Genomic DNA, 12,645 nt, shown 5'->3' on the forward strand with positions numbered 1-12,645 from the left:
TCAAGGAAATATTTTATTGAGTTAATTTTATTACTTGTTTTACCAAGATATTTTTCAGAACATTCATAGAATAAAATGAATTATGACTTTCAATAACAATTAGGTTGGTCTTTAAGTTTTTTTAAAATTTCGTCGTCTTCAGTTTCATCATCATCATCCATTTGTAAAGCATATTTTGAAGAACTGGATTCAAGTACTGGCTGCAAATAAAATTAAATTTTCTCTAATTATATTGTAAACATGCAAACAACCTTTAAATATGTTTTTGTTACTAATATTAAATTGTTTCAAAAACTTAAGTTTATTTCTTAAAAAAATCAAGTGAAAATTTTAAAACAAAAGAAAAAAAGACTGGATATGGCTGGTTTACACTAAAACACTGTCCAAAACATACATTATAAATCTACTAATTCTAATGTATTTTAATCTGGCTAACTTTACACAAGTATCTTTCAGGTGATTCAAAAGACATGTTTTAAACAAAAAATTTCACATGTAATAAAATTTATACAACTATAATCATGCATAGTAATAATTCCATAAACATGTTCCAATTCATTACAAATAATTTCTTTTACCATGAGAAATGATTGATTAAGGTTCTACTGTGTTCATACTTTACTTTGCTACATTTAGAAAAACTATTTCCTGAAACTTTGGAAATTCTATAATAAGTTGTAGGACATGTCAAAGAGCTTTCTTTATTTTCCCTTTTTATGGTTCTTAAGAAATAACATTTTAAAATATGTCTTATTAAAAATACTTTTAAGCTAGTTTAAATTACTTAATGGAACTAACTAGCCGATTAATTTCAGTTCCTTTTTTTGCACATGAAATAAAGTGCTTTTGTTTTTTTATTTTATAATTTAAAACTTTTTAAAATTCAATAACTTTTTACTATTAGGTAAGAATTATGAAAATTAATAAAAATTATTTTTTATAAGAAATTATTTTGGGGTAAAATAAGTTTTAATACAGGTGAAATTTCTTAATACAATGTATATAAATATATTATTGATTTAAAACTCTGCTTAAATGGTTAATTTAAAAACTTGAAATTATTTTCATTGCTTTAAAAATATATTTTTTATTCACACCAATGAAAATCTATTAAGGATAATAAATTATTGACTTTAACATTAATATTTCAAATTGATATTTTATTTTTAGAAAATTTGATAATTTAAATAATTAGTTTTAACCATTTGGTTTAAGTCAAAGATATTGTGCTGCTTGTTGAATTTACTTTATATTTCCATTAAATATAAACTTCGTTAAAAAAAAACTTGAATCTTAAGAAAATTAACCTGGAAAAGTCAGGACAAATTTGTTCTTTTTGCTTATGAACTCTTCTTGAATCTCTGTTTTGCTAACTCTCAAATAAGAAAGTTGGGGGTAAAGGCATAATATATACTAGACACGTTCAAGAACTAATCTGCTCTGCTCTTATTACTTTGCTCTCCATATTGATCCTGTTACCTATAACAATGTTATGAAATTCTTTTTTAAACTTGCTTGTTCACATTTATCTATCTCAAACTGTGAGTTAAAAGCATTTGCAGAAATTACGTTTTCTTATTTTCTCTGAATAAATATGTTGCATTTAAATTGCAACATTTTTCTTATGTTAATCCTGTGGATAAATTTAAAAATAAAATATCACACTTTAAGTGCTCGGGTAGCTTTGACAGAAATAAAAATACTGTCAGATTTTGTCATATGAGAATTATGATTTGTATTTAATTGGCAGAATAATCGACTTGGTTTAATCAATATGCATTTTCAAGAGGTTCATATTTAATACATAAATTAATTTTATTATATAAAATTGGGGATGTTTTGATAAAAGACAAAAATGTATTTAGTGGTAATTAGTAGTGATATCAAAGAGAAGGTGTTTTGGGGATTAAAAGGGTTGAAAAGTTAAAAATAATCAAAGCATATTCTAGACAACCCTTTTCAGATGTAAATTATTCGTTCAAGTTATTCCTTATTAAATCCTTGTTTCAAAATTAAAAGATTTTTCAAAATATAAACACCTTTGGTGTCAAATATACTTAAAACCTGTATTACTATAAGCATTTCATTCGTAAAAAATAAAAAAATAATGAAAAAACTGCCAATAAATAGAAACATATTGGTTTTTCATGATACTTCATATTACTTATATATTTTTTATGTGATGTGTATTTATAGAATAATTACCTGTAACTCTTTTCGTCCTTTAGGATTCCTCAGTAAAACCATTAGCGGTGCGTACAATAAACTGCATAATGCAACTGCATAAACGGTTCTGCAATAAATAAAATTAAGTTAATTTAAAAAAGGAGTGTAATTTTTAACGAATATTTGAGGTATTTATAATTGCAAATATACTGTGATAAAATGGATAAGATATTCTTAAATGTTTTTGAAATCGAGTACATAGAGAAATAACTGAGTTCTATATTTAAAGCTTAAATGTGTTTTTCCAAAAACTTAACGTACTGGCGGCTACTCACGTAGAACTGCTTACTTTCCCACTTAGCAAAATCACTTTGGAGCCGTTTAAACATTGCGTAAGCATCTAACAGGGAGATCAGGATTTTCGACCACAGGACGAAAACGCAAAAGATTTCTAAAGAATAATAAATTTTATAAAATGAATTGAAGCATAATAAAGGGGGTTTCTATACGCATGATGGGGCTTTGCAATTTACTTATTTATGGTGAAAAGAGAGTCTAAAATTGTCAAAAATTTATATATATTTACTTGCATAATACTTCAACGGTCTCATTTTATTTGATAGGGAATTGGTATATATCGGAGAAATCCGTATTTGATAAAATGCTTTACCACAAGAAGGTTAAAGTTTAACATGTAATAAATATTTTAATGTCTCCAAACTTTCATGACTACTAGTTACCTTTATAATCCTATAATTTCAGATATGTTATCAATTAACAATGCCAATTATAAAATTAAATATTTGTTGAATTTTTTGAATATTTGACTGTCTAATTTCCAATTGATGATCCAATTGTCTGTCTGATGTACAGTGAACCAAAATAAACGAACTGCCCTGAACAACTTTTGATCTAATGATCGGACCTTCACGTTCTAGGACTCCATCTTAATGGTTCGAGGGGGTGACCTCAAATATGCTAATTAATCAGTGCTGACGATATTTTATGTTATGAAATCAAACACAATAACGTACTTTCTCGGAACTAACGTGCCATTTTTAAAAATCCGGACTCGGATTTTTAAAAATGGCACGTTACGGATTCGGATTTTTAAACTCTGAAATTTAAGGGGTAGCCGCAAGCTGGGAAATATGGCCCTAACAGTTTGGTCAGGAGAGCGATTCAAAGTTTGGACCCCCTAATGTTAATTTTATTCTCTGCGTATTTCGCCATATCTTCGAGAACTTTTTAAGCAAATTGAAAATTTGTTGCTCAGAATTATAAAATTTATATATCCAAAGATAATTCCATGCAGAAAAAAAATAGTAAATATTTATTATTTTTTATTTAATAATACTCGAAAAAATTTGAACTGTAATGTCTACATTTTTACGTCATTTTAAAGTATCTAATTTTACATGGCAAAATACAAAATTTAAGTGAAATCGGTTGAATAGTTTCTGAGAAATCGTGTTTTAAATATACGACTTCTTTAAAATTACTGATGCTTTATTTACTTATTACTTTACTTGCCTCATAAGATCTCCATCATAGTTAACTAAAATTTCTTAGACCCTCCACCTTGAAAATGAAATCCTGGTTACACCACTGCCTGGTATCCGGAACTGGAGTAATTTCTGGACCTGGTACATTTCTTTTACCTATTCCTGGCAGTAATTGCAAGGCACTTTCCCAGCAGTCTCTCCGCCATTGGTGTCACGAAGACTTAGGCTCTACAATTTTGAAACGAACAGCACGATGATGCCAATGTGCAGTCAGCTTTGCATACCAGCGGCCTTTATTTTATAGATAAACTGGTAATCATCATTTAGAAGCTGTATTGGACCTCAGACGTGGATTCAATCCACGTCTGAGGATAGAATCTGATTTTTTGCAGTGACAGCCTGTTGCCTTTACCACTGTGCTAACACTGATGATATTTTTGATATCTATTTCTATTGCACTTCATCAATTACTATAATGTTGCATAACATGAGGGCAGCTTGAGGCTAAAAATCTAAGTTAATAATTTTTAAACTCATAGGATGTATTTTTTTCCAATGCCCAACTGGATTGACATTTGTCAATTCAAGCTTATTAGGGCAGATTTGTTGGGCACCATTTTAGGTGGGTCAGCGTTGATGTTGCTTCCACAGTAGGGACAGATAGTACAGAGAATGAAAGAACTTCCATGCCTTGTCCGGGATTCGAACCCAGAACCCTTCTGACGTAAAGTCAGCTCTGACTCATGATATGTAATAATCTTCAAATAACCTCAACCGCTGCTGCATTAGAGCAGAGTATGTCCTGTTATGATCTATGAAAAATAGTAACCATTATTCAGAAAAGCTCTTTGATAAGAGGAAAAGATTTTAGTTCCTTTTCTGGGTGCAGAGAGGGTACAATCTTTAATTTACATCTTTTAATTTTTTTTTACTTTTAAACGTTAATATATTACCGTCCTATTATGCGATAATATTCTTTTTGTATTAGAAAAAGTCAGTGTTAATTTAAAATAATCTCACCCTTCGAATCCAAATCGTTGAACAATCGTTGCACTGAACACTGGACCTGAAAAACAGAAAATATACTCTAAGTGAACACTAGCTGTTAAATATATTATAGCCAACTTCCAATAAATCTCAGGAACGTTTTTTTATTCCCTAGCCTAGTTTGATTCGAAGTAGCTATTTGTGTATAGGCATTTCTCTCTGCTCTATAAATTAAAAGAATTAGAAGAAAATTTTTTTTTATATTGTGTAAATTGTTTTTTAATTAAAAAAAAAAATTCTGAATTTGTATTTTGAAGCGTTGCTCATTGCTTTGAAGTGTTTAAGATTACTACAAATGATTGAATGAAGTTTTTAGTTAATACTTAAAACATTCAAATTTCTGAGAGATTGCGAAGAAACAAAATTAAGAAACGATGCAATCTGGAATTATTGAAGGGGCTCAGATCTCTCTTGTAAATTGTTGTAAGGGCTCAAGTTATATAGAATCAGCACATATTCTGTATACAGAGTGGTTCATTATGAACACCTTCAATATGCAGAGTGTTCCGTACATACCGCCCTTAATTATGTATTTTTAAAATCCTTATCAAAAGTGACAAAAAAACAGGGGTAACAACACTTCTGGGGTTGCAAATTAACATTTAACAATGAAAAAACAAAAACGCTTTCGAAATCTGGCAAACAGTACAGAAAGCAGACATAATAAATATTAAGATAAGTTTGCGGGAGGAAGCATAAAGAGATTAAACGACGTTTATTAGAAACAAGCTTCCACCTCCAATTAAACTCGTTTTGATGTTTACTGTATACGCTTCCTTTACTGTAATTTGTCCAATTTCGATAACCGTTTTGTTTTTCCCCTCTTAAATAATAATTTAAGACCCCGTGTGTAGACTTTTTTTGATTTTTAAAAATGTACATTAATGTTGGTCTTTACAGAACACCCTGTTTATTTTAAGAGCCAATGTCTAAACCTTTGCTTATTACTCTCAAATTAATTTTTAAGTGATAAAAAATAAATGCCATTTTAAAATCTTACGAATCATTAGTGTGAAAGTTGAAGTCAAAAACATGAAAACCCGTTTCTGATAATCCTTTTTCACCTCTTCTTTCGTTCTTTTGGATAACAGTTTCGGTGGTTTTAATCGTGTCTCCCTCGATAATGGTTTGTATGATTTTGATAAAATTACTTGGACTTATGGGTTGACATCCACGGATAAGGGTTCTCTAAGTATAGGACTCTGCATATTATGTAGACAAAGATTCTATAGATTAAGGGTAGTGATTATGGAACATTCTATATATATTGGCAAACTTTTTCAACTTAAATTGCTCCATAAGAATAGATCTTACTTTAAAACTCATCGCTTTCTATTTTAATGTTATTTTAGTGCAATCTAATCTTATTTTATTGTAGTTTAATCTTATTTCAATGAAATTTGGTGTTTAAGTACCTAGTCATTGCAACTGATGTTTTCAGAGGCGGCAGTGTATAATTGTTGTTTTTAGTGGTCTATTCAAATAAAATTATGTGTACAAAAAACGTAGAATTCAACTTTATACTGTATTAATTTACGACTGGCCACAAAATTTATATAGGTACTTAATTGACAAATACTGTTGTACTACATATTGTTATTGGCAAACAAAATAGGCTACAGGTGGCGCAAGCTCCATACGTGTGGTAGCAGTAGGCATGCATTTCCCATTAGCGTGTGGATAATCATAAGAGTAGATAGAAGAGTTACAGAGTCTCAAGGAATAGAGCGCCTACCTCAAAATGAGGTGACCCATGTTTGAATCCCTGAAGTGTCTAATTGTTACGAATTCTGCTCCTCGCTCGCACCAAACACAGTGCTGACGTAAAGTATTCTCAGTTGTAGACGGATCATAGGCTAGAATCTCCTTGCCAACGGGCTAATTGAGAGAGGTTTTCGAGGTTTTTCTCCCCATGGGTGTAACGCAAATGCAGGTTAATTCAATCAAAAAATGTCCGAATACTTGATAAGGGAGTTCCCTTGTCTTCTGGATCGGATTCAAAATTACAATGCTCCGGAGTTGAACATTAGTAGTCGTAAACGTTTCTTCAAAGTACTATTTTTTTATTTCCAAAGAAACAAGGGTGATGGCAAAAGTTATTTCCTTATGAGCATTTATAGACATTCATATTCCCCGTCTTTTATGAAATATAATGTTAACTAATACTGTAAGTGGCGTGTTGGCTCAGGGAATAGAGCGCTCACCTCCCATCGAAAAACTCCCGTGGTTAGCCGTCAGCCTAACCGTGGGAGATTTTCGTTGTTATCCTCTCTGTGTAACGCTAATGCCGGTTAGTTCCCTCAGAAAGGCCTCTACGAAGGAAAAAATTTCTCCCAATACAAGTTCCAGGAGTTCCCTTGTCTTCTATGTTGGGTTCAAAATTAAAAGGCTATTGAGTCGAATATTGATAGTAGTAAACTAAGAATTGGGTCAGCTGTTTAACACAGTTAATAAAATAAAATAAAGAATAGTTATTTGTTAGTTTCTGTTTTGAAAAATTTTAGTTGAAAAATTTTATACGTTTGGAAACTATGTGGAACTTAAAACAGCATTAAACGTATAGCATAAAGTAAGCAAATAGGAAATTTTGAGATATATTTTAGACATTATAAATGCAAAAAGTATTATGGAAGGGTTAATATATTCCCATGCATCTCAACAGAAGAGATGCGAGATAGAGAGAGGCTACAGACATGGAACCCTCCTGTTAGCGTATTTAAGTTTTGCGATCCCAAGACAAAGCTAGTAAAATTTTAAATAAAAGTCACGATAAATATTTTATTTCATTTTTAGTGCTACAACACTTGATTTAATCAATGATGTTTCATTTTTTCTGTGCATTAGAAGCAAAAAATTGTAAGATATTAACAAAATTGGTATTTGGTCAATTCGTTGAAAATAATGCCGAACGGATTTCTGTTAATACACGATAGCAAATTAAAAATGAAGTAAATATTTACCTATAATAAATCCTAAGCAAAATGCAAGATCGGCTATGGCATAAACACACCCATATACTGATGTATGTCTGAGATCAACTAAATATCCGAGCATGGGCATCATTGATGAATCAACCATTCCTAAAATTGAAATATAAAATTTGATGATTGTTTATAAAATAAATTATAAAAGTTTATACGAGGGTTGTTTTTTAAGTAAGAACCGTTTGAAAATAAAAACCCAAACGAAAAATTTTTTTCAAGAGACCAATTCATTTTCAGATTGTATAAACCTTTCTGGGCCGGGATAGCCTGGTCGGTAGGGCGCTGAACCCATGTCCGAGAGTTCGTGGGTTCGAACCCAGCCGGCCGAAAACTCCCCGTATAGTAAAGTGACTGATGCACGTTAAATCTGTCGAGTCGCAAAAGTCCTCCATGTTCCCATAACAAATCAATACCTCTGGGGGTACTGGGTTGGAGATCGATCGTTCTCTGATTCAGGTCAAAATTACGATCTGTGGATGAATGTATGAATGGGTTTGCCCTATAAACGGGTGCGACGTATGGTGTGGCAGAAGTCGAATTCTTGGTCACAGATGGCGCCACTGAAAAACAAGAAACGCACACTAGGCTGCACAGTAGGCTATTGGCGACGGTCTGGGAAGCATCCCTGAGGATGATCCGAAGACATGCCATCACAGTTTTAATCCTCTGCAGAGGAGATTGCACTCCCTCTTCGGTAGCCCGACGAACTGCACGTGAAGTCGAGCACTTTACGGTAGAACAGTTTAACGAGGACCAATACCGCACACCCTCGGTCCCTAAGCAGACTGATCCAAGTGGTCACACATTCGCACACTGACCGCAGACAGTGATGCTTGACTTCGGTGATTTGCTGGGAAGCGTGTCTCAACCATTAGTCCACTGCGGGACTAAAAATGTAAGAAAATTTCAGGCTAAGCTATCGATTGGATTTGGATTAAGGGATTTTACAAAGCGTTACGTTTCCTCCCAACACAAACGTTAACGTTATTCGAGCTTCACAGCGCATGCGTGAAAATCTCAGTACAAATCGCAGTGTTGCTAAGGGGTAGAATAAGTTTATTGTTATGATTAACGTTAGACGAACCAGCCAAAATCTCTATTATCGTACTAAAGCTACACTAATTGGCTATTGATGACGGACTGATCTGAAGACAATTCTGGAGTATACTAACTGTTGATATTCTTTTATTTTTATTGCAAAGACAAAATTACCAATTGCGAATCCGATTCCAGCATTGGCCGGTATTAAATCTTCTACTGATTTGGCCAGTGGAACCTGAAATTAAAACAAGATATGCAATAAATAATTTTATATTCTAAAAACAAATGTTTCTTTGATTAACTACTTAAAAATACTTACACACATTAAGCAAACGCCGATAGTTACTAAACCTATCATAGCTGCCAGCCATCTGTAATGAAAAATTAGATATTAATTAGGAATATAATCGGATTTCTATGCGATCCTAATGTATATGTTACCGTTAAAGTATGAAATCTGTTATTTTATAGAATGCCTAGTTATTCCATGAAATAACTGATCGTGTCCGTTAAAGTGTAAAACTCTCTTGTATTTCATGGTTTAACTAGTTATTTCATAGAATAACGATCTGCAGCCTTTTAAAGTGTAAAATAATCTATATGCTACAGCTCAAAGTTTAGGTACTGGTCAGGGATTTAAAAAATGTTCGTGTAAAACTCAGTGTGTCAACAAAAAATTTTTTTGTTTTAGAAATAATGTTCTTTGTAATTCCAAGTGTCATTTTAGTAATCCTTGTTGTAACAAATGATTTTATGGTACGTTTCCATAAATACCATTTATACGTTGCATTAATTAGATAAATTGCTTCTTTTTTATTTTAATTGTCTATCATTAGTTTATTTATAGAATACCTAGTTATTTCATTTTAGATAAATTGTTTATTTTACACTTTAACTATTTCTCATTAGTTAATTTATAGAATACCTAGTTATTTCATAGAATAACTAGTTAAAGTGTCAAATTAATAACATATTACACACTTTAACGGATGCGATCAGTTATTTCATGGAATAACTAGGTATTCTATGAAATAACTGCATTATATACTTTAACGGTAACATATGTTAATAATATTCATATAGATGAAGGTTTAGAAAAATATTTGACTACAGTTTTCTCTATGGAGAAACTGTTCCTATGTAACTATAATTATTCCAACCATAACTGTTCTAGAAAATTAAAATTAAATGCCTTATCTCGTTTTATAAACCTCATGAGGAGCATTCTTTATTTTCTTCCTACATGGTTTCAAATTGAGCAATGAAGAACAGCTAAGTGATGAGTCCACGAAGAAGGTCAAACTGATGGCCAATAGTGGCTATCAGCGCTCAAAGATAAACAAATATTAAAAGCACTTATTTTTTTACATGCTTTTTCTGCCCATTTAAGTGCTTTTCAGTGTCCAAAAGGGCATTCATTAATTGAATCTTTATTCTCGGGGCGAAGAAAAGCTCAAAACGACTCAAGTCAAGTGATTAAATTGGTTGAAGAGCCAAAGGAATATGATAATTGGCCAAAAACACATTTATTGACATTGCTACGTGACAAGACGTTTTTCCGTTTTCGATGTTTTGTCCCAGGGGCAGGATCCTTCTTCGTAGCTCAAATACAATTCATTTTTCAAAATCCTGCGAACGGTGAAGTGATACAAATTCAACAATTCACCAATAATTCTGTCTGTCAACCAATGATTTGAAACATTAAAACTCAAATTCTGTCAACATTTACATTGGTTACTGCTGTTGAAGTCCTTTTGATACATGATTAATCCTCCCTGCACTCCCTTTTTATTGAAAATGCCTCGAACCACAGAAAAAACCGACCTATTGACAAACAATATTTCCAGAGGCTTGCTGGAGTTTTGCAAAAGTATCCATTGCAATGCGCCCTAGTTTGAAGCAAACTCTGATAGCGAGTCAGTTCTAGAACACACGCGTCAGTTTTAGAACACACTTCAAAAACTGATTTCTTCGGACAACCACATATATCTACCAAGTTCATACTTATACTGAGCGTGTATGAGAGGTTAATCTACCGCTCTTCCAAGTTTGGGGGAGCCAGGGTCACCATATCGAACGTTACGTCGAACGAACGTACGTCTTATTATATAGGGCTGTTTTTTGAAGGCTCCGTCGTCATATGTGATGATGCTTTTTTTGCGAATAATATGCTATTTTTATAACTGTTGTGAGTTTGCAACAGTTACTTATGACTGTTGGGCAAGCTTAGCTTATCTAAAGCCAGTGCTGTCTATGACTATTTTAAGAAATGGAGCAAAACGTAAATATGGCGAAAAATTGCAGTTTTGTGAAAATTAAAACACGTTTACGGTCTAATTTTTTAATAATTAAAAACTTACTCCAATGCTGCATTGCTTGGGTTCATTTAAATTTGCAAAGACTGAGAATAAAGCAGTGATTTTAATAATTTTCATTTAGGAGGGAAAATGTCGCCAAATTGGCAATTTTTTTAAAAAAATTAATAACTTTTGGAAATAATTAAATTACTTGTCCGTTCAAAAGTCCAGATAATTCTTCACGACAAGATGATTATATAGTTTTAAATTATAATAAATTGCATCAAGTGTAAGTGCACTTAACCAAGTGTGCACACAGTCAAGTGCTAAGTGCACTTAAACTAAGGCTTTTTTAAAAAATTTTCCTTGGGGACAGAACTTCGAAAAGGAACGTTAATGTAAACAAATCGTGTGTCTGTGCTTTGGAAAAATAGATTAGAAAAAAATAGATGGAAAATATGTACTACAATCTTGTTTACAATCTTTAATTCCAATAAAATAAGTAAACATATAAAACAAATAAAAATTACCTTCCCATCCTATGGCCAAGAGGACCAAATAAATTGGTTCCAATTAAATAAGAGATGCTAGCTGGTAAAAAAGCTGCTCCCTGTTGCCATTTTGATGCATCCATTGTATCCATCATCCACAATGGAAGAGAAGGCTCTAAAACAGCTATTCCGATATTTGAAAATGTAATTGCTCCTAAAAATTAAAATCATTTGTTAGAAATGTAATATCTTGACAAATTGTTGAACATTATTATTACATAAGCCATGTTACCTGCTGCAAGCATTATGTAAGGGTCTTTTATTAAAGTTAAAAGAGATGGTCCCTCATCTGCTTTTTCTTCCTGCCTCTTCATTCTTGGTTGAAGAACTAAAAGTTGTAATGCTGAAATCGTAAAAATCAAGCATTACCAAAAAATACTAGAGTTTTAAAGATTATGCGATATACCAAATACCGAAAAGTTTGGAGACAAGGGGACAAAAAGTTTACTTCAAAAATATTTATCCACTTATCAACCAGAGAAAAATGGGTTCGTTTACAATTGGATGAATGATTAGATTGAATCAGATGCTGATGTTGAGTTTACTAGAACAAGAGCAGCTAATACGAGCCAATCATTAGCCGTTTCCTCTTTATTTTTTAACGGTATTTAAAAGTACCTCTTCCATAGCTAAAAATAAAAGATTGTAGCAAAAATAATTTCTTTATTAAAATTTCTATGAAAGAACTAAGACATTCATATTTACCGTTATATGAAAGCGACTTAACCAATCATATTTCGATGGTACGTATATGACTTTTGTAAAATTGTCAGAACTAGTAAATACCCATTTAATTTAATAGCAAACAGGATTGTATTAATGGAATTATATTAAGTCCGTAGATAAGGGGTAAAATCGAATTTCGTTTCGTCACCGTAGACAGATAAAATGCGCCAAACTTTGATTGTCCAGTCCAAATGATTATGGGAATAAAGCGCAAGTTGAGAAATTTTGTCTCAGGATATTTCGTTTCGTCGAGTTTCAGTTACTTATATATAAACGTTACTGTTTTTCGATTTTAACCCTTTAAATGTTTTAGTAATTTTATTTTTAA

General features: G+C 32.0%; 1 protein-coding gene across 4 annotated transcripts in view; it reads right to left on the minus strand.

The window, feature by feature from the left end:
• Positions 1-11: 11 nt before the first annotated feature.
• The window catches only part of LOC107442093 (synaptic vesicular amine transporter), a 41,063-nt gene continuing 28,429 nt past the window's right edge, over positions 12-12,645 (minus strand). For all 4 annotated transcript variants that reach the window (XM_043056651.2, XM_043056646.2, XM_071188278.1 and 1 more), the window contains 8 exons: positions 11,824-11,934; positions 11,571-11,745; positions 9,063-9,114; positions 8,915-8,978; positions 7,679-7,798; positions 4,692-4,737; positions 2,206-2,293; positions 12-200 (listed from right to left, as the gene is read on the minus strand). In XM_043056651.2, coding sequence (XP_042912585.1) covers positions 90-200; positions 2,206-2,293; positions 4,692-4,737; positions 7,679-7,798; positions 8,915-8,978; positions 9,063-9,114; positions 11,571-11,745; positions 11,824-11,934 — 767 coding nt within the window. In that variant the 3' untranslated portion in view covers positions 12-89. The remainder of the gene's footprint in view (positions 201-2,205; positions 2,294-4,691; positions 4,738-7,678; positions 7,799-8,914; positions 8,979-9,062; positions 9,115-11,570; positions 11,746-11,823; positions 11,935-12,645) is intronic.

Source organism: Parasteatoda tepidariorum, chromosome X2, assembly GCF_043381705.1.
Source record: "Parasteatoda tepidariorum isolate YZ-2023 chromosome X2, CAS_Ptep_4.0, whole genome shotgun sequence".
Lineage (NCBI taxonomy): Eukaryota > Metazoa > Arthropoda > Arachnida > Araneae > Theridiidae > Parasteatoda > Parasteatoda tepidariorum.